This window comes from Hemitrygon akajei, chromosome 2 (assembly GCF_048418815.1).
Source record: "Hemitrygon akajei chromosome 2, sHemAka1.3, whole genome shotgun sequence".
Classification (NCBI taxonomy): Eukaryota; Metazoa; Chordata; class Chondrichthyes; order Myliobatiformes; family Dasyatidae; genus Hemitrygon; species Hemitrygon akajei.
Window position 1 is genome coordinate 66,961,595 of NC_133125.1, and position 25,481 is coordinate 66,987,075.

Sequence of the window (25,481 nt, forward strand, 5' to 3'; positions counted from 1 at the left end):
AGTTTTAAGGTACTTGGAAGTAGGTACAGAGGAGATGTCAGAGCTAAGTTTTTTTTTATATACAGAGAGTGGTGAGTGCATGGAATGGGCTGCCAGTGGTGGAGGTGGAAACAATAGGGTCTTTTAAGAGACTCCTGGATGGCTACATGGAGCTTAGAAAAATACAGGGTTATGGGTAAAGCCTACGTAGTTCTAAGATAGGGACATGTTCGGCACAGCTTTGTGGGCCAAAGGGCCTGTATTATGCTGTATGTTTTCTGTGTTTCTATAGTCAACCTTTGGAATGTATTTAATAATAAGAAGGAAGTAAGTTATTGTCACTATAGCTAATACATCAACTTATTGAAGTTAATTTAACATTTCAGTGAGGTATAGCATAACTGCAGTTCCTAGTACTTCATTGGCTGTGAAACGTGATATTCAGAGGCTGATAGTTCTTATAAGAATCGGTATACTTGCCCTATGTTCTCAGGTCATTGGGCTGAGTGTCTTTATTTCAGTGTCTGGTCCAGTTACAGGAAGAGACACTAACAAAGATATTGTTATTTAGATGCAGAGTACCATCCGAGAACACAGAGATGGTGGGACGGCCGGTGGAATTTTTAATAGATACCATATCATTAAGGTAAGAAACTGCTAGAATATTTTAACATTCAGTATTTTAAAATGATTATTTCAGATTTGATTTATGCCAACTTTGACTAAAATACAGTTTAAATGAAAGTGAGTTATTTTATGACATTGGTGTGTGTAATTGATTTCTCTCCTTGCGCTTACTGCAGAGACAGTATTACATAAAGTTCCTGGAGTAGTGACCAGATGCTTAGGCCATTAACTCTGTAGAAGGAAAATTTAAATTAAATTTAGAGTATATTAGTAATGCTGATCATTGTCATAAAATACTCTTCAAGGAAAGAAATCTGCCGCCTTTATCTGATCTGGCATAAATGCAATTTATCTCTCATTCATGATTAATTAACTATCCTTTGAAATCGTCTTGCTGTCTAAATTGTTCAAAAGCAGTTAGGGAAGGATAATAAATGCTAAAATAAAATAAAAGCTTTTGATGTGGCAAGTTCAATCTGCAGCATTAACTTCATTGTAGAGGCTGCCTAATTTGCTGAGTGCATCTACAATATTTTTGTTTTTTTGTCTCTACAATAAGTACTGACCTTCCCAGCAACATCCATTACATTGTGGTAGTGGGATATTGATCTGCCTCCTAAGAGTTGTATGCATTATTTTGTTCAATTTTTTTTATTTTAGCTCACATCCCAGTGAGACTTCAGATGGAAAAGTCTGGGACTCTCAACAAAAAAAGCTTGTGTGAGCTTAAAATCCTGAACCTGCTGTGAACTACTTGTCATAAAATACTACTGCATAAAAACAGAGCATATGGTCCAACTGGTCCATGCCATCATGATTTTCTGCCTAGTCCATCTACCTTCACCAAGAGCACATCCCTACAAACCCCTCCCATTCATGTATTTTTACAAACTCTTAAATGTTGCAGTTGAACCGGCTTCTACCACTTCTGCCATCGGTTTGTTCCACGCTCACACCACTTTGAGTGATGGTTTCCCCTCAGATGCCTCAAATATTTCACCTTCAATCCTAAACCTATGACATCTAGTTCTAGTCTTACCCATTCTGAAGGCAAAATCCTGCATGCATTCACCCTATTGTATGCCTCTATAAGATCTCTCATTCTCCCGTGCTACAAGGAATAGTTTTACAGTTTCTGCACTAGGCTTCAATAAGGTCCAAGGGGACATCCACCCTAACTTGCCTCAAGCCAGCTAGCACCTCCTCTCCTCTTCTGTAATCCAAAAATAGTTCATGACCTCACTACTTTTGCCTCAGTTCTAAGCTCTCTGTCTACCTCCTGAGCAAAAACATGCAAAAGGTTCATTCAAGATCTCCCCCAGCTCTTTTGGATCCATCCATGAACAAACACGCTCATCTTCAAGAGGAGCAATTTTGTCCTTTGCCATCCTTTTCTTTGTACAGTTGCAAGAAGAAGTTTGTGAACCCTTTGCAGTTACCTGGCTTTCTGCATTAATTACTCAATAAAATGTGGTCTGATCTTCATCTAAGTGACCAAGATGGCACCGCGACGCAGTTTGCAGCAGCCTCTCCGGAGTTGATATCTGTTATTTGTCAAGCGGGGTGCCGTGCACAATCCTAATCTGATGAAAAACAGATGTGGCAGCGCAGAGGAACATCTAAAAATCTCCAGGAAGGCCTACTTCGTTGCTGCTGCTGTTGTGAGGTCTGGGTCTCTGCTGAGAAGAACAGGACCCCCAGTCCTCGGGGTCGCGTTGACGGTTGCATTTGACAGGGGCGTCATAGTGCGCTCGGCAGAGAATAGTGCTCAGAGAGGCTGTGCCGGAGGGGATGGTCGGAGGCTTGGAAGTTCGATGGACTCGGAGTCTGCTGCGGTCGGGGCCCTTTCACTGTGTGCTGCGTCTGCGAGGCTGGGTCCGGCACCGTGGAAGTCCATAGCGGGGGTACTCCCTTCTGCCGCCTGCATGAGATGACGAGTCTATCGGGACCCTGAGGACTTGTGAAAACTGTGTGGTGGTTTTTTTGGAACTTATAGTCTTTTAACATCTTTGGACTATCTTTACTGTGCACATGGTCTTTTTTTTAATCAATTATGGTATTGTCTGCACTGTTGTGACTATATGTTAACTATAACTATATGTAACTGTGGTTTTGTGTAGGTCTTGTAGCTTTAGTTTTTGGTTTGTTGGGTGGTAGGGCTGGTCTCTTGACTTGGTGTGTCTGGGTAGTCTTGTTTTGTCTGGTGGGTTTGGAGCTCCTTTTTGAGGAATGCGCTAAGACAGTAGCGCAATATTAATACGCAGCAGCCTCTCTGGACTCTGGATTTGGGGATTGCCAAACGTTATGTGGATTTTTTGGTGTAGTCTGTTTTGTCGTGTGCTTTTGTGATATCATTCTGGAGAACGTTGTCTCATTTTTTTTTAACTGCATTGCAGTTGTGGTTGAAACTGAACTGAAGTCACAATAGTAGACAAATACAATCTGCCTAAACTAATTACACACACACACACAATTGGACTTTTCATGTCTTTATTGAACACATTGTTTAATCTTTCACAGTCCAGCCTAGAAAAAGTATGTGAATCCTTGTATTTAATAACCCTAGGGAGAGTAGCAACAGTACTGAACAACTTCTGTTTGTAGACAGTTTCTCTTACTGTGGACTGATGAACACGCAGGTCTTTCAAAATGCTTTTGTAGCCTTTTCCGGCTAAATGCATCTCTACAACTATTTTAGGTTCTCTGAATTTTTTTTTGATCGACGCATGGTGCACATCAACAGATCTTTCTTGAGATGAGCAGCCTCTGTTAGTAGCCTGATTTTTTATATATATATAGGGCAGTGCACCTTTACAACTCACACCTCCAGTCTCATCTCATTGATTGGAGCATCTGACTTCAAATAGCTTTTGTAGAAGGCATTGCCCCAGAGGTTCACATTCATTTTTTAAATCTGGACTGTGATTGTTTAAATGGTGTACTCAGTATTGACGAGAAGAAATACAATTATTTGTGTGTTGTTAGTTTAGGCAGATTGCGTTTGTCTATTATTGTGACTTAGATGAAGATCAGACCACATTTTATGAGTAACTTATGCAGAAAACCAAGTAATTACCAAGGGTTCACAAACTTTTTCTTGCAGCGTCTTTTAGCCTTCCTGATTTCTTTCAAGTTCTCTTGCATTTCTTATACTCAAGCCCCTCAATAGCCCTCAATAATCAAGGTTCCCTAAACCTGTTAGTCTTGCCTTTTATTCTAATGGGAACATAAAGATTCTGTACTTAATATTTCGCTTTTAAAAGCCTCCCACCTACCAAGAAGCTCTTTGCCTGAAAATAGCCTGTCCCAGTCCGTGCCTGCCAAATCCCAGTCATCAAAATTGAACTTACTCCAATTTTGGATCCAATTCAAATGTCAATTCAAAGAGCAGGCTTATCCTTCTTCCTAATTATCGTACTAATGGAATTGTGATTACTAGCTCCAAAGTATCCCCCTATACACTTTGCGCCTGCTCTGTCTCTTTCCCCAAGAGGAGACTCTTCCCCAAGTGTCGCATTTTCAAGGAAATCTGCAGATGCTGGAAATTCAAGCAACACACACAAAATGCTGGTGGAACACAGCAGGCCAGGCAGCATCTATAGGGAGAAGCACTGTTGACGTTTCGGGCCAAGACCCTTCGTCAGGACTAACTGAAAGGAAAGATAGTAAGAGATTTGAAAGTAGGAGGGGGAGGGGAAAATGCAAAATGATAGGAGAAGACCGGAGGGGGTGGGGTGAAGCTGAGAGCCGGAAAGGCGATTGGCAAAAGGGATACAGAGCTGGAGAAGGGAAAGTATCATGGGATGGGAGGCCTAAGGAGAAAGAAGGAGGGAGGGAGGCACCAGAGGAGATGGAGAACAGGCAAGGTGATGGGCAGAAAGAGAGGGAAAAAAAGGAGGGGGGAGAAAAACGAAATATATCAGGGATGGGGTAAGAAGTGGAGGAGGGGCATTGACAGAAGTTAGAGAAGTCAATGTTCATGCCATCAGGTTGGAGGCTACCCAGCCGGTATGTAAGGTGTTGTTCCTCCAACCTGAGTGTGGCTTCATCTTGACAGTAGAGGAGGCTATGGATAGACATATCAAAATGGGAATGGGACCTGGAATTAAAATGTGTGGCCACTGGGAGATCCTGCTTTCTCTGGCAGACCGAGCGTAGGTGTTCAGCGAAACGGTCTCCCAGTCTGCGTCGGGTCTCACCAATATATAAAAGGCTGCGCTGGGAGAACCGGACGCAGTATACCACACCAGCCGACTCAGTTGGAAGGACTGTCTGGGGCCCTGAATGGTGGTGAGGGAGGAAGTGTAAGGGCAGGTGTAGCACTTGTTCCGCTTACAAGGATAAGTGCCAGGAGGGAGATCAGTGAGAAGGGATGGGGGGGACGAATGGACAAGGGAGTCGCGTAGGGAGCGATCCCTGCGGAAAGCAGAAAGGGGGGGGAGGGAAAGATGTGCTTGGTAGTGGGATCCCGTTGGAGGTGGCGGAAGTTACGGAGAATTATACGTTGGACCCGGAGGCTGGTGGGGTGGTAGGTGAGGACAAGGGGAACCCTATCTCGAGTGGGGTGGTGGGCGAATGGGCTGAGGGCAGATGTGCGGGAAATGGGAGAGATGCGTTTGAGAGCAGAGTTGATGGTGGAAGAAGGGAAGCCCCTTTGTTTAAAAAAGGAAGACATCTCCTTTATCCTGGAATGAAAAGCCTCATCCTGAGAGCAGATGCAGCGGAGGCGGAGGAATTGCGAGAAGGGGATAGCATTTTTGCAAGAGACAGGGTGGGAAGAGGAATAGTCCAGGTAGCTGTGAAAGTTTGTAGGCTTATAGTAGATATAGTAAGTATATTGGTGAGACCCGACGCAGACTGGGAGACCGTTTCGCTGAACACCTACGCTCTGTCCACCAGAGAAAGCAGGATCTCCCAGTGGCCACACATTTTAATTCCACGTCCCATTCCCATTCTGATATGTCTATCCATGGCCTCCTCTACTGTCGAGATGAATCCACACTCAGGTTGGAGGAACAACACCTTATATACTGGCTGGGTAGCCTCCAACCTCATGGCATGAACATTGACTTATCAAACTTCCGTTAATGCCCCTCCTCCCCTTCTTACCCTATCCCTGATATATTTCATTATTTTCCCCCCTCTTTATTTTTTCTCTCTTTCTGCCCATCACCCTCTGGTGCTCCCCTCCCCCTTTCTTTCTCCCTTGGCCTCCAGTCCCATGATCCTTTCCCTTCTCCAGCTCTGTATCACTTTCGCCAATCACCTTTCCAGCTCTCAGCTTCACCCCTCCCCCTCCTACTTTCAAATCTCTTACTATCTTTCCTTTCAGTTAGTCCTGACGAAGGGTCTCAGCCCGAAACGTCAACAGTGCTTCTTCCTATAGATGCTGCCTGGCCTGCTGTGTTCCACCAGCATTTTGTGTGTGTTGCTTCAGTGTAGCATTTTGTCTAGTTGAGACCTCTACATGCTGATGAAGAAAATTTTCATGAACACATTTGACAAACTCTGTCCCATCCAATCCTTTTACAGTATGGGTGTACTTGTCAATATGTGGAAAGTTAAAATCACCTACAGCGACTTTAGAATTCTTGCAACTGTTTGTTATCTATTACTTTGTTCCTCTAAATCTCACCTACTATTGGGAGGTCTTACAATATGGTCACATTGACTTGGTCATCCCTTTTTATCCATTATTTCCACCCATATTGTATCTGTAGACAAGCCCTCCAGTATGCCCTCTGAGCACTACCTTGATGTTTTCTCTGATGAGTAATGTGGCCCTCCCTTTTTATTACCTTGTCCTATATAATGTCTAAAACATCAGAATCCCAGAATATTGAGCTGTGAGGCCTGTCCCTGACAAAAGTAATCTCACTAAAAGCTACAACATCAGAAATCCATCTGCTGATCCATGATCTAAGTTCATCTGCCTTATCTACAATAGACCTTGCATTGAAATATGCACGTCTCAAAACATTAGTCCCACCATGCTCATCAGTCAGTCAATTTCTGTCTTATAGGTTTAACACCTCTACTTCTTTGCCACTCTGGTTCCCAACCCCTGCAATTCTAGTTTAACCCCCTCCGCCCAATACCACCAGCAAACCTTTCCACAAGGAATTTGTTGCCCATCCAGTTCAGGTGCAAACGGTCCTGTTTGTACTGGCTGCACCTGCCGTGGAAGAGAACCCGGTGATCCAGAAATCTGAAGCTCTCCCCTCTGCAATATTCCTCAGCCTTGTGTTAAACTGCACTGACTCACTATCTCTCCATTTCTTTATTCTGTAGCATGTGGCGTGGGTAGCAATCCTGAGATCAACACCCTGTCTTTTAATTTACTACCTAACTCCCTGAATTCACTTTGTAGGATCTTGTCACCCTTGGTTTTGTCACCCTTGGTTCTGATGTGGACCACTCTTAAAGCTGTAGACTTGATCTGAGACGTGTCTCACCTAGGAGGCAGCAAAAGATATAGGAGTCTTATTCTTTTCCACAGTCTCATGTCTGTTCCCCTAATCATTGAATCCCTGATTACTACCACACTTCCCTTTACCCCTTTCCCTTCTGAGCCACAGAGCCAGTTCCAGTTTCAGTGTCAGCAAGTGGCCATTGAGGCTTTATCATGGTAACCACACCCCCCGCCTCCAAAAAATCTCCAATGCAGTATACTTGTTATTAAGGTCTACTTATTGTTGTCTGTCATTTAGCAGCAGGGTTAACTTCCTGTAATTTCCTAAATAAGTTGCACTAGAAAATCTGGTGAATATTTAAGTGTTTTAATTTTTATAGTTTGAGTTGATAATAGCATATTTATTTTAATGGTCTTTGGATGTTTTGAATGCTTAAGTATGTTAAACTAGTTTAACTGACTGCCAAAGTAATTCCATGGTTGTCACTGTTAGCATGTTGTCTTTTTGAAGTTAATACCTGCTCTCCCTATTCAGTCTTTACATTGGCCATATTTCATGAGGTAAATAACTTGATTGGCTGTTGACTTAAGATTTCCAAAGTGATTCTTCTCTCAGTAAATGTCTTCTTCACCTTTTTATCCCAAATCAGATTTAAATAAAATTCTTTTTATCCCAAATCAGATTTAAATAAAATTCTTTATGTTACACACTGAAAAAGCTTCATTTTCACTTTTTTTGTTGGCCACATTTTAATTTTTGTTGCATCTTTTTATTGAATTAGAATTTGTGGAGAGACCATTTATCCTTTTATTCCATTTTGGAGACTTCTTGCTCAATGGCAGTAAACTCAGACAATTTAGTGTAATCCAAAACCATCTCTATACATGGCATGGTTTTGGTATGATCCTCCTCATTCTATTTGTTAATTTAAAAAAAAACAGTGGTTAAATATATGCTTTTATCTTATTTGAACTTCGAGTTTTACAGACAAAGATGTTGTCTGTGAAACAACATTCACTCTATTTTGACCTATCTTCAAAATATTCCTTTCCTCTAAGAAGTTCAAGATTGCTTTGACCAGATTTGTGCATAGATATCAGGGCACAAGTTACTTGTGCATGAGGACACCAGGCACCTTCTGTTAATAACAAATTTACCATGCAATTGTTGCTTGTCAGTGGATAACCAGTAACATTGCAGCCAATTCTACAGCAATGCAAAAGTAGTTTAATTATTTTAGTGTCAAAAAGGCAAAGTACGGAAACATTATAATTGGTTCTCCCCTCTCTTGCTGAGTTAAGGGAACTAAAAACTGGAAATAAGCTGATGATTAAAAGTGAAACTGGTTTACTATCTTGTTTATGGGAATTAGTACTCTCAGTGCCTGGTCTAGCCTAATTGTGACTCCAAACCCACATGACTATGGTTGTTAATTAACTGGCTTCCTAGCCTGTGCCAAGGTATACCAAGCTGCTTTGATTCAAAACTAAAACATACTGCACAAAAAGTAGACAGTGAATACTGACTTTGCTTGTGACACCCATGGTCCAAAGCTGAGTAGTCAAAGACACCATATTTGAAAAGAACGCTTCCTCTATTGTGATAAGGTTCTTAATTTTTGTGGTTTGGGCCTTTGCTGCTACATCTGGAGTGTGTACTGATTTGGGGTGAGGGATGGAGCTATGTCATCTAGTTTAATTAGAGGTTGCTCTGCTATTTTGGACCATGATATTTTTTAAATATTCTGCAGATCCAAAAAGTTGTGAACAAGAAACTTAGGGAGCGATTCATTCATCGGCAGAAGGAGGTAGCAGAAGAAAACCATAATCATCACAATGAAAGGATGCTCTTTCATGGTGAGTCTTTGAAAGCTTTAAAGTAAAATAGGGTTTGCATGCTTAATGTAAAGGAAAATCACAATTCAGCAATGTTCACTTTTTATATTGATTGCTTACTCTGCAGTTTTCTTTAAAGCATGTAAAGCTACTTCAGTCCAGTTTATGCAAATTAGATGCATGCAAAATGTAACATCAGTTTTACACCAATATAAAACAACTAATTAATTCAAAGTCCAAAAGATAAAATGAAGAAAGCATTGCATTTTATTCTACTGTTCATAAAGGTCTTAAAGCATTTCACTTCAACTGATTGTAATTGCTTACACCTCTAATAAAGGAAGTGCTATCGAAACACCTAAATAACATGATTTAACAGAGCAGCTGTAGATTATTGGAGTTCTGTGAGAATGTATTCAAAATAGTAAATGCAGAACCAGTGGATGTGGTACGTTGGAATTTTCACAAGGTCTGACACAGAAGGTTGTTGAGCCAGGTTAGAAAACGTACCAGCATGGATTGACAGTTAGAAAACAATGTCTTTCTCAGGTATGCAGCTGTGAGTAGCAGAATACGACAGGGGTCTGTATGTATGCCAGAACTTTTCAGTCTATTAGCGGTGATATGACTAAGGGAATAAAGTACAAGTTTTCAAAGTTTGCTGATGACATGTGAGTAATGTTAAGGATACAGAATTGCTTCAGGGGAATACAAACACACAATGAGTTTGCAACCAACACGGATGTGCATGGTGAGAGAAAACATGAGTTATCCATCTTAGCTAGTGAAGACAAGTGCTGAATACTTTTAAATGGATGTAAGAAATGTTGAAAATTGGAAATTGTTACCAGACAGTTAAATATGATGTTGCAATTGGCAATCAAGAAGGCATATGGTACTGCTAGAGGATTTGAGTACAAGAAGTTGTACTACAGTTATATAGGGCCTAGTGAGACCATTGTGTGCAGTTTTGGCCATCATAACTAAAAATGAATTTACTTGGTGCCTGGAAGAAATGCAGCAAGGGTTCTCACAACCGACTATAGTGGGTGTATCATAAAAATACTTAATAGACTAGGCCTTTATTCTCTGGAGTATAGATGAATAAGAAGTGACTGTATTAGAACGTTTATAGGGATTGACAGGATAACATTTCCCCTGGTTATGTAATCAGGGACTAAGAGTATCAGAAAAAGGAGCAAAGGTTGAGATGAGTTAAATTTCTTCCTAGTGGGGAGTGAATCTTTAGAATTCTCTACCCTGGAGGGTTGCAGGGGCTAGGTTATTCAGAAGAAGAATCAGGTTTAGTATCACTGGCATTGTTGTGAAATTCAGCTTTATGGCAGCTGTACAATGAAATACATGATTAATAAATATTGAGGGAAAAAACTGAATTTTGTTAAGTATATATATATATGCCTGTTAAATAAGTAGTGCAAAAGAAAAAAAATAAGTAGTGGGGTAGTATTTATGAGTTCAGTGTCCATTTAGAAATAAAATGGCAGCGGGACGAAGCTGTTCCTGAATCGCTCAGTGTGTCTTCTGGCTTCTGAACCTCTTTCCTGATGGTAACAATGAGAAGAGGGTTATTGTGTTTAAACTGATGGGCTCATGGGTATTAAAAGATTCAAGAGATATAAATGCATATGAAGTAGGTCAACAAAGATTTTGTTGGAAGGACAGACTAGATTCAGGGGGCAAAACGGCCTGTGCTTATGTTCCTGGTTTTTCTGTTCATCTATTTATATTTCGACTGTTGATTCAGTTACTTCATCTCTGCAGGTACTGGATAGGTAACAGACTGGACAAATTACTTTTTATTACATTGTTGTTGGGATTTTAATAGTGTCCGTACTAAGCAAAAGTTAATTTTGAATTTGTTTTTCAGGTTCTCCATTCATCAATGCTATCATTTATAAAGGGTTTGATGAAAGGCATGCCTATATCGGTGGGATGTTTGGTGCAGGAATTTACTTTGCAGAGAATTCCTCAAAAAGCAATCAGTATGTCTATGGCATTGGAGGGGGTACTGGATGCCCAACTCATAAGGATCGGTCATGTTACATATGCCACAGGTAAAGACTGGTGCAGTAAGTGTTTCAACTCTCTACATGTACTGAGGTACAGTGAAAAACTTGTCTTGAAAATTATCCCTACAGATCAATTCATTACAATAGTGCATTGAGAATGTCTGGAGTAGGTGGGATCTTTGATTATGCTGGATGTTTTACTGAGGCAGTGAGATGTGTAGACACAATCCATGAAGGGGAAGCTGGTTTCCATGGTTAGCTGACCTGTATCCACAGTTTCTTGCGGTCATGTGCCAGAAGTACAAGATTGTGATCTCAATCCTCACAAAGTTGTGTACTCAGATAGTTACTCCAATCAATATTTTTTGTTTGTTGTATTAAGCAGTCAAAATATATCACAAATTAACTGGTATAACAATATTCAAGAGTAATTGTAACCCGTTCTATGAAATTAGCTTGTTTAAGTTATTCAGGAGAAACGAGTGGGTCTCCTCTCCACACATTCATCATCAACAATTTAATTCTTGTTGCATCTTTTATTAAAATAAAATTTGTGGAGAGACCACGTTTTCCTTTTCTTTTCCATCTTGGAGGAATTAAATGGCAGTAAACTGTTTATGTTCCAAACAATTTAGTATAATCCAAAACCATCTCCACACCTGACATGGTTTTGATATGATCCTCCTCATTCTATTTGTTAATCAAAAAACTAATGGTTAAATACCTGCTTTTATCCTTTTTCAGCTATTGGTGGGCCTGCTTTTTATTTCTAGCAGTTCCTGTTTTGATTCTTTATATCAATGCAACTTTAAATTACACTTAGTTAACATGTAGATGTCTCTATTGGGCACAGATATAATCCATTTCTCTGTGACAAACACGTAATTAGAAAAGCTTTCTGTTATCTGGATAGTCAGCCATATGGAAAAGGAAATAGCAGTTAGGATTTCTGCATCTGCTGTCTCGGCATGTCTGCTGACCCCCTCCCTCTGATCTAACATTCTAGATTAAAAATACTTCAATCCCACTCACCCACATCATCTTATCTTTGATTAAATTTTAATTAGCATTTTACTGTACGAGTTCTTTTAACTTTCCCAAATTGTGTTTCATTTCAAGTTAGGCAAGTATATTTCTGGTCATTGTATTGCGTACATTATGTGCGTAATGTTAGAAAATGATGCTGAAAGGATATGGTAGGTCTGCTATGGTTGAATAATGTAAAATTTTCCCCATGTATATCTGTTTCAAAAAGCACTTTATTTCAACTGCAGGCAGATGCTCTTCTGCAGAGTTACACTTGGGAAGTCATTTCTACAGTTCAGTGCAATGAAGATGGCTCATGCCCCACCAGGACATCATTCTGTGATTGGAAGACCTAGTGTCAATGGACTTGCTTACGCAGAGTATGTTATCTATAGAGGAGAGCAGGTACTGAATTGTTTGGAAATTGAATGCTCTCCAGCTATTTAAAATGTTCAAATGTGTGAATGAATACCAGAAAAAAGGCTATTAAAATTGGTTCAACATGGGAGAGTGAGGAGATATTAAGAGCTACAGAGGGGTGGTCACCCCTACTTTGCGGGGGGCAAGTAGCTGTGTGGGCTGTCGGGAGCAAAAGAGAATAGGCAGACAGTGCAGAGTACTTGAACCATTCCTCTTCATTACAAGTATACCACTTTAGATACTGCTGGTGGGGGCAGCCTACCAGGGGAAAATTGCAGCAACCAGATCTCTGGCATTGAGGCTGGCTGTGTGGCTCAGAAGGGAAGTTGGGGGGAAAAGGAATGCAGTGGTGATAGGGGATTCAGTTGTTAGGGGAGCAGACAGCCGATTCTGTGGATGTGAGACACCTAAATGTTATGTTGCCTCCCTGGTGCTGGGGTTAGGGATGTCTTGGATTGGGTCCACAGCATTCAGAGGAGGCAGGGTGAGCAACCAGAAGTTGTGGTACACATTGGTACCAACAGCATACTGTAGCTGGGAAAAGGCATGAGTTCCTCAAGAGAGAATAAGGAGGGCAGCTGAAAATCAGGACCTCAAGTGTAGTAATCTCTGATTGCTGCCTGTGCCACGTGCAAATGAGGGTAAGAATAAGATGATTTGCTAGATGAATGTGTAGGTGAGAAATTGCTATACATTCTGGATAAGGTATGACCAGTGCAAAAAGGATGGGTTACACTTCAACTTGAAGGGGACTGATACCCTTGAGGGCAAATTTACTTGAAGTGTTGTGTTTTATAACTCATTTGGCAGGGGGATGGGAATTATAGTGATAGGTCAGAGCATAGGGCAGTTGATGTACAGGTAGATGCAGCGTGTAGAGACTCTGAAGAAGGATAAGGGCCTGTACTGTGCTTCATATCTAATTTAATATGTTCTTTGCCCAACTCAAGTAGCATTCTAAGGCTGAGCCATCTCATAACAAAGTTTAGTATATCTCTATCTGTATTAAATGTGTCTAATGAACTGCCATCTTACTACTGTTACGAAAACCCCGTAACCAGGTAACTTACCAACAAAGATAGATGGATCAGCTGAGTCGGATGCTACTATTTTCAAACGTTTTATTCAACAAGGGCACAAACGTATGGTTAATACAAAACATTCAGATCGTCAAAACTCAATCTAAAACACCGGTGTAATAATAATCATTCAAAACACAAGCTCGCTCGTCGTCTAGGGGTAATGTAGATTTTATATCGTTCGCTGGATATCTAAAAGTCTTTTAGATCACGGCAGTTTCACTTAGTTGCCGGCGGAAATGTCGCGTTGGTGCACTTTTGTTAGAAAGACAGAGAACATGAAGCATTTACCCGACAGGTTTTCCAACCTGTAGGAGGTAGTCGGAAGTCTCGTTGGGGGAATGGACTCTCATCTGTGGCTTCCCCTGTAGCTAGGCCGTCTTCCGTGGTGAAGTCGCCAATCCCAGGCAAGGGAAGGACGCACACGAACCCCACCACCGGCTGTAGCTATTAAAACGCTGTCGCAGGATTTCTAGCGTTTCTCCTTCGTGTGTTTTCCTTGGTGCATCTGGGTGCGTCTGAGGGTCCTCCCCTCAGACACTCCTTTATACTTCTTCACGGGATCGCAGGTGTCAATCAGGTTGCAGGTATTGCGATCTCTCTCTCAACCAGCCCATCCTGCCCGAGGGCCTTTCACGTGGTCTCCATGAGACAATAGTCAAAGTCACTTTTATTCTGCTTCTTGGGAGAACGTGGTCTTCTGCACGTCTCTCTCTCTTGGGTCAGTTGACCCCCCCCCCCCTTAACTAGAGTTCTTGCGATTTTCACAAAGGAGGGGGCCAACGGCATAACACCTCCTCCCATAATGGGTTTTTAACCAGCGGTTAAAAACAGGTTGACGCAGGAATTTTTTTTTTTGAATCTACATACTACACAAGCTTTTCTCTTCACAGAGTACTACTGTTATACATTCAAGTCAGTATCTAAACAGGTAACAAGTACAGTGCCCCTTTTCTTTAATACCTTAACCTCATGTGCCATACTAACGCCTGGTAGCATCAAACTTCAGCTCAATAACCACCTTATTTATTTGCTTTCTTCAGCAACATAACTAAGGAGGTGTGATCTTAGCTTACATACATCTACAAAGGTTCATGCAAAAGACAAATTTTTATGCTACTTTCAAACTTAACAGTCAAGCTTCCATGGGTGTTGTCTTTATTATTCACATACTTTGTCAAAATCCCTTAAAACCGGCTTCTGCTATTTTAAAAATCGCGTCCCCATTAACCCTCGCCTTTTTTCCGGTTAATTCCCTCGTGGCGATCTTGGGCACCCTGGCGAAATAGGCTTTCGCCCGCTCCTTTCATAGGAGTTATTTTATCAGCGTGTTCCAAACTTAGACCACCCAATTCCTTAATTTTAGGCAATTTGTCGTTTTTCTCTTCAGGACCCGTCATGCTATTAGTTTCCAATTTAAGATCCGCAAGCGATCTCGCTTTGTTCAGACAGCATTTCAAATTCTGCCTTTTCACACCACACTCTGGAATAACAATAGCGTGTGGGGCCCCTTTACCTTCCAACTCAACCTGTAATTGATTCACAGGCTTTGTGGTACCAAGCCATTGTCTCTGTAGCCTGGTTGCTGCTTTTGATATCAGTCCAGCCTTTAAATTTTCTTCATTCAATTTGGGAACTACACTTCCCCCTTTCCCTTGAGTTCCGTGACTAGGTTCAGCACCATGTGTATCCCCATCTTGGACACACTCAAACGGGACATTGGCCTCTTCCAGGTTTTCAACAACCGTACCTTTTTCAAATTCTAACGTCCCCCCCTCCTTCCAGTAACTCTCCAGGCAGCCCCCTGTTGGGGAAGGCGCAACCCTGCGAGCTGAAACAACCTCCTCGGCCATGTCAGCTGACTTCTCCACAGCAAGGATACCCTTCTCCTCTAAGACTGCCCTCATTTCACTCTCGGGACCATCGAGAACATCTTTAGAACTCTCAACTTCTCCAAACAATTCTGCCAAACCAGACAGATCAACCACGTCCAACTCTGGACGTTTTAATAGCTTTATTCGTTTCTCATCTTTATTTCCTACCTCTAGGACCTTTCTCTTCACTAAGGGGGGAGCTATCTCCTCGCCCTTACCCCCTTTTACTTTACTACCTTCCGTTTTACCACCCTCTGAACCCTCGTGGTGTAGGGTCGGTAAAAACGTCTGGGCCAATTTCAAACTGCGCGCTGTCCCAGCCGCCGCTCTCGACAGGCTGCGAGTGACCGCACATGCGCGATAGCTCGGGGACTCCATGGGCGGGGCCTCAACTATCAGGGCGGTTCCCATCTTCCCACCCGCGAGGTCATTACCCAACAGGAGGTCCACGCCCTCCCCCGGTAACTCCGGCAGGACTCCTAGCTCCACAGGTCCCGACACCAACTCGCAATCGAGAAAGACCCTATGCAAAGGCACGACCGCGGTCTGGTTCCCGATTCCTCTCAGGGCAACCTCCCCCGTCCGAGGGCCGAAATTTAACACATTACGGCTAATTAACGATAGTTCCGCCCCCGTGTCTCTCCAAATTCGTACGGTGATGGGGGGGTCCCCTTCCCTCAAAGACACGGTTCCTTCGGAACTAAATGTCTCCCGCCCCTCCGGTACTCCATCTACCTGGGGCCCTCTTGTCAACTTCCTGATTACCACTGCACGCCCGATAGGGGTCGCTGCTCTCTCCCTCTCTGGCTCCTTTCTCGGAGCAAAGCAGTTTGATGCGATATGACCCACCTTCCCACAATTAAAACAGGTTAAACCAGGAGATCTCCAGGTCTCCTGTCTGTTATCCTCACTTTTTGTGCTAGCTCCCGGCGGAGTTTCTCCCTTAGCCGGCGGACTTTCCCTACCATTCCGACGGTCTCTCGGGTAACTTTTTGGCGAGGAAAACTTTGTCTTGTGGGTTAGGGCATATTCATCTGCGAGCCTAGCCATCTCTGAGATGGACTGATTCGTCCTCTCATTTAAATACATTCGGATCTCTTCCGGAACGCAACCTTTAAATTCCTCAATCAAAACTAACTCCCTGAGACGCCCATAGTTCTCGGCTACCTTTTCAGCTGTGCACCAACGGTCCAAGAGCACACCCTTCTCATGGGCTAGCTCGGTATACGTTTGATTCCACCCTCTTTTTAAATTTCGGAACCTTTGTCTATACGCCTCAGGTACTAACTCGTAACCTCGGAGAATGGCCTCCTTTACTTGAGCATAATTTCCGTCCCTTTCCGGGGGCAGCGCGGTATATACCCGCTGTGCTTTTCCTCGTAACACACTTTGTAACAACGCCACCCATTGCTCTCTGGGCCACTGCTGATTCCCTGCCACCTTTTCAAAAAGCAAGAAATAACTATCAACATCCGTCTCCTCGAACGGGGGGACCAACCTCAACGCCCGACTAATATCAAACCCCTCCTCTCTCTCTTCCCCTTGAGTTCTTCGCTCTTGCTTTCGCCTGTCCAGCTCCAATTCATGGTTCCTTTGTTTCTCTTTCTCTTCTGCTTCTAGCTGCTTTAGTTTGAACACATGCTCTCTTTCCACAGCCCTTTCCTTTGCGGTTCTCTCGGCTTCTTTTTCCCTCTCAGCTCTCTCGGCTTCTTTTTCCCTCTCAGCTCTCTCGGCTTCTTTTTCCCTCTCAGCTCTCTCGGCTTCTTTTTCCCTATCAGCTCTCTCGGCTTCTCTCTCTGCAGCCTTCTCAGCTGCTTCTACTTCTAGCTGCTTTATTTTAAACTCATGTTCCAGCCTTGCTTTCTCCAACTCTGCCTGATTTGTCCCACTCACTAATCTCCTTTCGGGAATATTTTCCAAATCCTCAGCTTCAAACACCTTCTTCCCAACGTAATGCTGTTGTATGACCCTTCGCACTTCCTGCTTTTTCATTGCTGGCTTCACCACTGTGAGGTCTAATGCCTGCGCCAAATTTACCAAGTCTGATTTTGTAGCCTTCCCTAGCGCCTCTACCGTCGGGTTTCTCCTAAATGCCTCCACATCCATCTTTGCTGGTTTCCCGTCTGGCTACCTGCGTAACCAGATTTAAGTTTGGACTTACAGCCCGATTCACTGACCCTCCCGTTTGGTTTCAAATCCGGGACAAGAACCCCACTTGTTACGAAAACCCCGTAACCAGGTAACTTACCAGCAAAGATAGATGGATCAGCTGAGTCGGATGCTACTATTTTCAAACGTTTTATTCAACAAGGGCACAAACGTATGGTTAATACAAAACATTCAGATCGTCAAAACTCAATCTAAAACACCGGTGTAATAATAATCATTCAAAACACAAGCTCGCTCGTCGTCTAGGGGTAATGTAGATTTTATATTGTTCGCTGGATATCTAAAAGTCTTTTTGATCACGGCAGTTTCACTTAGTTGCCGGCGGAAATGTCGCGTTGGTGCACTTTTGTTAGAAAGACAGAGAACATGAAGCATTTACCCGACAGGTTTTCCAACCTGTAGGAGGTAGTCGGAAGTCTCGTTGGGGGAATGGACTCTCATCTGTGGCTTCCCCTGTAGCTAGGCCGTCTTCCGTGGTGAAGTCGCCAATCCCAGGCAAGGGAAGGACGCACACGAACCCCACCACCGGCTGTAGCTATTAAAACGCTGTCGCAGGATTTCTAGCGTTTCTCCTTCATGTGTTTTCCTTGGTGCATCTGGGTGCGTCTGAGGGTCCTCCCCTCAGACACTCCTTTATACTTCTTCACGGGATCGCAGGTGTCAATCAGGTTGCAGGTATTGCGATCTCTCTCTCAACCAGCCCACCCTGCCCGAGGGCCTTTCACGTGGTCTCCATGAGACAATAGTCAAAGTCACTTTTATTCTGCTTCTTGGGAGAACGTGGTCTTCCGCACGTCTCTCTCTCTTGGGTCAGTTGACCCCCCCCCTTAACTAGAGTTCTTGCGATTTTCACAAAGGAGGGGGCCAACGGCATAACACTACATAAGAATTTAATGTTACCATAGTCTACCTTGTGAAGTATCGTGCATTTTTAGCTCATCTCATAAGATGACATAACCTTTGAAGTAGCTTATTGATGTGCGCCTTTATTGAGTTAGTAACAATATAACTAGCCTCAATTTATTTGATGTTTACCTGTCTTATACGATTGTTTAATTTGACTTCTCAGATAATAACTTGATGTGATCTCTGCCCATTTCTTGTTGGCAATTTATGGATGAGAATTTAATGATTTCCATTTTGTGTAATAGTCCACCTTCTGACTTCAGTCCACCTAATAAGAATGTTTAAACTAACTTTATTACATTTCAGTGGGTTGTTTAATTTTGCCACTACTAATTTGTGAGGTAATTAGTTTGTCTTTAACCCAGTATGTGAAGTAATTTAACGTGGCGTTAACAATGATGAGGTATTTTTGTGCCCTAACCCAGCTAGTATAGTGGTTTAATATCATCTGTAGAGCTCATAAGTTAGGTTGATTATCTCTGCCTATCACATCAGACTGTGGTACAACTTTAATTGATTTCAGGAACTAGTTTAGTGTGACATCAGCCCATGTTGTGAAAAGTTTTAATTTATGAGACACTTCAATATGACATTTCCCTATCTTGAAATGTTTTAGTGCAATCTCTGCCAGATTTAAGGCTGTTGAATGTCTAGTATTTTACTATGATTTTAGCACATTTCATGTAGTACATTGTGGCTTTTGATCCTCTTGTGAGGCAGGTTGTTGTGACTTATGCCTATCCTGGGTGCAGTTTCATCTGGCCTTTACATAGTTACGAGCCAAAACCTGTAGAATTTAACTGCACAGCTTTGCCACCATTGAAATCTGTGTCACTTTAATAGTTTTTATTCTTTTTAAATATTTCTGAAACTGGAACAGTTAAACATGTAACTAACAATTAAATCATTAAAAAAAATTAATTTCCTAAATCTGTGCACTGTAAATTCCTTTGAAGTCAATAGAGTTATGGACCCTGCAACTGTAGCTATCATGATTCAATCTATTATGTGAAGAATTTTTTGGCTTTGAATTGATAACAGATTTAGATGGATCTAACGCTCTCTGAAATACTCAATTCCCCAATAAAAAATACTCAAAACTAATTGTCCTGTGACAGATCACAGTTAAGCATCACCTATTAGTAACATTTTGGTCAGAATAGTAACTAGGGTAATAACTAGTCTCCAGTGGATCTCTTCTAGACTTGGGGACACAGTTAGTGTTGACATGTGTTTGTTAGTGATGTTATTGTAGTCTTCGGAATTTATAACTGAGTCTTCCAAAGATCAGTCAAGGAATAAATCCTCCATGTATTCTGGTCAGCATTTCCCTCTTAGTTAGAACTAGATGTTATTAGTGTTCACAGTGTTTATTCTGAAGTGAATGCTCCCACTGTGTTCACCCACTCTTTAGGAAATGTTTGTCATAGACTAATCACAAAGTTAGGTTGCTTGACAGTGGCACTTAGGAGATTTTTAACATTGCGTTCTTGCCTGAACGCATTTAACATTATTTGATAGATTTGGATGTATTCTTAGAAAAATTCAGCCTTAGATTTAATTAATTAAATGAGGTTTTTGAGTTTCTTGTGCACTGTTCTTGTTCATTTGTGTTTGAGTCATCGTAACATTTGCATTTCTTAACCCAGGCCTATCCAGAATACCTCATCACGTACCAGATTCTGAAGCCAGAAAGTCCATCACAGCAGATAACAGCAAGTGAACAGAAGTCATAGTACAAGTCAGACCTTGGCACCAAAATGAACTTGTGATGAATGCCTTTCCATTAGACTGTTACAGTATTTATTTGAGAGAAACTTCAAAAATTATACAGGTGTTTCAGTTTCTAATTCTTTTCCCCCTCAAAGGAAACCTACATTTTACATCACCACCGAATCCGTGGTTGTGTGTCCCTTCCTTTCCAAAATTGTTACTTGTTTCTTTTGTTACAAAGTATTTGTTTTATTTTTGCCCTGCTGTTCATCCCTCACTCTCTCACTTTGTTTTTTCAAATAAATTGAACCTTCTAAGTGCTGTTATTTGAAAGCATTGAAGTACTGCTTAAAATGCAATTCTGAGTGGTTTCTTTGTCTGATGGTGACAGTTCCCACTACAACTGATGAAACTTGTTCTGTAGTCAGTTACTTTTTAGCCAGCCAACTGATATAACGAGATTTGTCAATACAAAACCAGCCACAAAAAATCAGAGTGGCCTAATTAATAAAAGGATTAAATTGCTTAATGAGAGCCAATAAATAAAAATATTCTGTAATTCAGTAGTAATTCAGCTTCAGTCAAATAAGTGATGGTAAAACTCAATGGCTCACTGCATTGCATAACACTCTTTATTTGCATGTCAGTTCAATTACATACTGGAATTTTCTAGAAAGTAATTTTCATGGGTTTGCCTTCCAAAATTAGCATTTGGTTTACCAAGCTTGAAAGACTGGATGCTCTGAAAATTAGTTTGGATAAACAATGGAAGTTTTGCACTTTTATATAATCTGAATTAAAATTTTGACAGTCTATGTAATTTACATGAAAAATGTGCATTTGATTGTTTAAAACAATTCTGGTTTAATGGCTAATCTCGGTTACATGGGTAAATATTGTCACCCAACAGCAGGTGCCAACAGTGGCTAATGAGCAGTATTGAGAGATTGAAGTGAGTTGCAGACTAATGCTTCGTTACTTTCAGCTTGTTTATCGTCTTTTAAATGAATATGTGGAGCAAAAGTTGACTTGATATTTTCTACTGCAGCCGAAGAGTATTAAATATTTACAAATGAAAAATCCAGCTGGCTTTGTAAAACCTTGTAAATCCTACAATCCTGTGAGCTTTATGAATGAAACTTTCAGATGGTTGTGTGTAGCAAGACTGTAATTTATTCTAGCACCTTTTATTAGGATGATAAAACCCGTGAACATGAAAACAGGATATCGTTGGAGTATTGTAGTATTCCATCATTTTAAGATGATGAATCTTAAAATGGAGTTATACTGATGTTAAAATGCTGCTGACACACATTCTGACCTTAGGCTAAGATAAAATCATCACTGTCGAATAATATCAAAATTTCCAGAAACATAATGGAATAAAGCATTCTAAAGCAATACAAGAAGGTAATTTAGAACGTGATACATAATTTACTGGAATTAATTCAGTGTTTTTGAGAGTGCAGATTATCTCATGTAGCAGGTTCTATGATATATGCTACTTGTTTGAATCTAGCTGATAGTTTATCTGTGCACGTACTTAGATTTAATATCCCACTGCACTATAGGAACCCAATTGATATTTTTTTTAAGAAGGAACAATTAAATATATATTGGAAGGGAGGGAAAAGTACAGTGGTCCAGATCAGATTTATTTTCCATTTGTGTCTCTCTGTTAATTCCACATGTACCAGAGTTGATGTCCATGTACACTTCAAACTGTTAGCTACTTGCAGTGTGTAAGCAAATTTGCCTTTACATTTTTGTGTCGTTGAATGTTTTATCTGTTGTCATATTTTACTTAGTTTTTGCACTCTGCTTTTAGTGTGTTTTGCTATTTTGCTTCTTGTTATCTAGTCTGCCTTGTGTTGTGGTGTCAGACTCTAAATGTATACTTGACTATGTGTATTCTGTTGATTTAATCATTTTGAATCACTTTGGAGTGGTGTCATTGCAAATGACTTTTCTCTTTTTGCATTTTCGCAACTTTAATATTCACAGTCTTGAACATGTAATTGGATTAATCACAATCTATTGACAATTCTGTATATTTGTAATAGGCATCGCCATCCTCTTGTGATTGGTTTTGTCATTAACAAGAAAACCTCAACAGCATCAGAATGGTAGAATTGTTAATGACCTGCAGCTCTAAAAGATGGGATTTATTTGTGAAGAGGTTTCACTTTGAGCTTCTAAATGTGACTTACTTGGGGGAGAAAGTCAGCAGTGTGACCTGATGTGAAATGCATTTGAAAAATGCTAAATTTAATAACATTTCATAATATTCAATTCAAATTTATAGCAAGCCTTACATTGAATTACATGAACTGCCAAATGATGATGATGTAGATGGCTACTTTGTTCTTGAAAATCTCTGCTTTCTGGGAGCTTCTACTAATGAGTTTTAATAGTTGGAAAAACACTAAACAGATGTAATTGATTGACATTCAGTTCCCTAAGAAATATGTTCATTTAAATATGCTATCACTCCACAAGGTCATGATGCTACTCAGGACTAATTCTTTTCAGAAAAATGACTTTCAGTTGCAACTTGTTGCAGTGAAGCTATGTGATGAGGTCAAATTTATTTTGTGCAAACTTCACATTGTTATCCTTGCCATTTTTGTTCTCAGATTTGTTTTATTTTATAATTAGTATTATACTGATTGTTGCATCTGATGTGCAGAAGGACCAGCTACACCTCTGCCATTGCACCAAGTTTCATGGCTACCTTCAATACTCAATTTATGATTGGCTCTTAAAACTAAAGCCAAATTGTGCTTCTCAAACTCATGCTCTTCACAAAGTTCTGGACAATGTCATTATTTGTATTAGTTTTCCATCTGTTTTATTTAGTATTATATAGTCAGTTTCAGTCTTTAGCCAGCTTGTTAGATATGAAATTGCCCACATGAGCATTGAAAAGAAAAGCTTGCCTGCTTTGTGGTCGGAAGTATGATATAAGCTTTATTTCTTGGAGTCTGCCTAAATTTCACAGTATGAATAATTACCCCTTAGTTTGCTTTATAGCAAACATTTCTCTAGTATGGCTTTGGTGTGATGACCTTATTTGCACAATTATTTTATTCCTGTATTTAACTGTTCAAGATTAATGCTACAGTGTGTATCTATTAATTTTATATTTTGCATAGATAATCACATTTTAGAACAAGTCCTCTTGTTTTAGCATTTCTCTTGTGTTTTGGAATATTGAGATTGCACATGTAGCAATATTTTTTGCTTACAAGAAATTAGCAATGAATGGACAGCAGATGCTCTTTTATACAAGACAATGGGCACAGATCCTAACTCCTTATAGTTTTACCACCCTCCAGCTGAGAAGCAAGGTTACATCAACTAACAGACAATTGAAGCTAAATAAAAATTTTAAAGGTAATTTCATTAGTGCTGTAAGTTCTTTTAAAATATAGGCTTCTTTCATATTTTTTCTTTAAAATTAACAAATAAGATAGCTTCCTGTCGAATACATCAAGGTCTTCCCAGATTATATGAAAATAAAGTGTTTCTACCCTTTAAATAATCTGTAAAATGGTGTGTTTGATGGCTCAATACATGGATTGTGAATTCTTTCTAGATTTGAATCACTCCAAGCACATCCCACAGAATTAACAATTATAAACAGGTTGGCTTAATGGCTCAGCTCCCTTTTAGTAAATTGACATAGTTGTCACTTAACAATATGTTGGAGTACAAGGGGAAAAATTCTTTATTTGTAACACTAACTAAATTTCAAATGCATTCTTTTCCTTATTTTAACTTCTTCCCCAATTTAGATTAATTTGTTTTTTCCTTATCATTACATTTTTAGATTACCATTTACAATATGTCACAGAATGTATTATGTATTGTACTTGATAAATCAAGTGACCTTCTGTTTTGTATTTTACTTTGTAATTATGGTATTTTTAATATGCACATTTTGTCAATATAAGGTGCTAATGTTTTTTGCCAGCAAACACTTGAAATGGGTGTTAAGTAATTTAATATAGATATAGATGCCATTTACTTTTCCAGTGGCTTGAAATTGTACGTATAAAAAAATGGAGACTGTACATATGTATTTTAGTTTGTAAATGTATTGGTAGTAATTTCAGTGAAAATAATGTTGGAAATGTGAATATGTCTACACCAACAAGGATGGGAAAGTTGTAAACTTGATTGGTATAAATAACTTTTTATTGTAATTGGAATATTGATATATTTCTTTCTCCTTTCATTTAAGTTTCTGATTATTTTCATAATTTGGAGTGTACAGCTGTGTGTAAGGCTTGACTTGTAAAGATGTACTGAGTTGTGATGTGCGTGGTACTGAAGTAACTGTTAATAAACTGCAGTGATGCCAACTTGATGAAACGTTGACTTTTTGTCATTTTTTCCGCTGAAGTTTATAAAAAGTACCAATGTATATCTTCCTCTGAACAAGATGTTTTTAAATTTAAGATACAAATTAATTTTCCCAATGCAGAAGTACTGCACATGATTTCTGTACATTTCAGATGCTGACTTTCTTGAAGGTGAGTTTTGATTATATAAATGTACAATTCAGGTTCAAATTTATTTAAGGAACAATCTTGCATAACTTTCAGAAAGACTGATACAGCTCTGGATAGAATTTTATTTTTGGTTATATGATTATTATCTCAATGAGTTTATAAAATGACTCTTTCAGCTTTACAGAAGATGCAAGTCAAAAAAATTTAAATAGTTTAGGATGTATAATTTATTCTCCTGTTTTGTCTCCAAAGTTCAGGTTTTCTGACCATTTTTCATTCAAAGAAATAGTTCTAGAGAAAGGCAGCAGGAAAAACAATTTGATCTTCCATGTCTGCACCAACTATCAAACAGCTGTTGACATTAATCCTATATTAATCTCAATAGGTACATTGAATATCAGAGAAATGTATACAATATACATCATGAAATTATTCTTCTTCGCAAACATCCACAAAAGCAGGAGTGCTCCAAAGAATTAATGACAGTTAATTGTTAGAACCCCAGAGCACCCCCCAGCTCCCCCCACCCATGCAAAAACATCAGCACCCCCACCGAGGTTTCAAGCATGCAGCAAAGCAACAACAAAAACACAGACTTGCAGTACCCCAAAGACTACTTGTTCACCCGGTATTTCAACATACCACTTCGTCTCAGTTCTAAAGGGACATCCCTTTTTCTTTAGGGCTATGGCCAGATAGTAGACACTCCTGTATTGGAAATATTGTCTGTACTCCATTCAGACCTTTCAGTATTCAATAGGTTTTTTATTAGATCCCCACCTCATCCCCATACTCTCAACAATTCTCCTCAGATTCTACCACTTACCTAAGGATTAACCAGTATCAATTAAGTGCACCATTTATCAATGCAACATCTACGATGCTAACTACCC

General features: G+C 40.2%; 1 protein-coding gene across 2 annotated transcripts in view; it reads left to right on the plus strand.

Moving 5' to 3' along the window:
- tnksa (tankyrase, TRF1-interacting ankyrin-related ADP-ribose polymerase a) overlaps window positions 1-24,448 on the plus strand; it is a 133,693-nt gene extending 109,245 nt beyond the window's left edge. For both annotated transcript variants that reach the window (XM_073024327.1, XM_073024335.1), the window contains 5 exons: window positions 551-625; window positions 8,770-8,875; window positions 10,743-10,929; window positions 12,159-12,315; window positions 20,008-24,448. In XM_073024327.1, the coding sequence (XP_072880428.1) occupies window positions 551-625; window positions 8,770-8,875; window positions 10,743-10,929; window positions 12,159-12,315; window positions 20,008-20,094 (612 nt within the window). In that variant the 3' untranslated portion in view covers window positions 20,095-24,448. The remainder of the gene's footprint in view (window positions 1-550; window positions 626-8,769; window positions 8,876-10,742; window positions 10,930-12,158; window positions 12,316-20,007) is intronic.
- The last annotated feature ends 1,033 nt before the right edge of the window (window positions 24,449-25,481 follow it).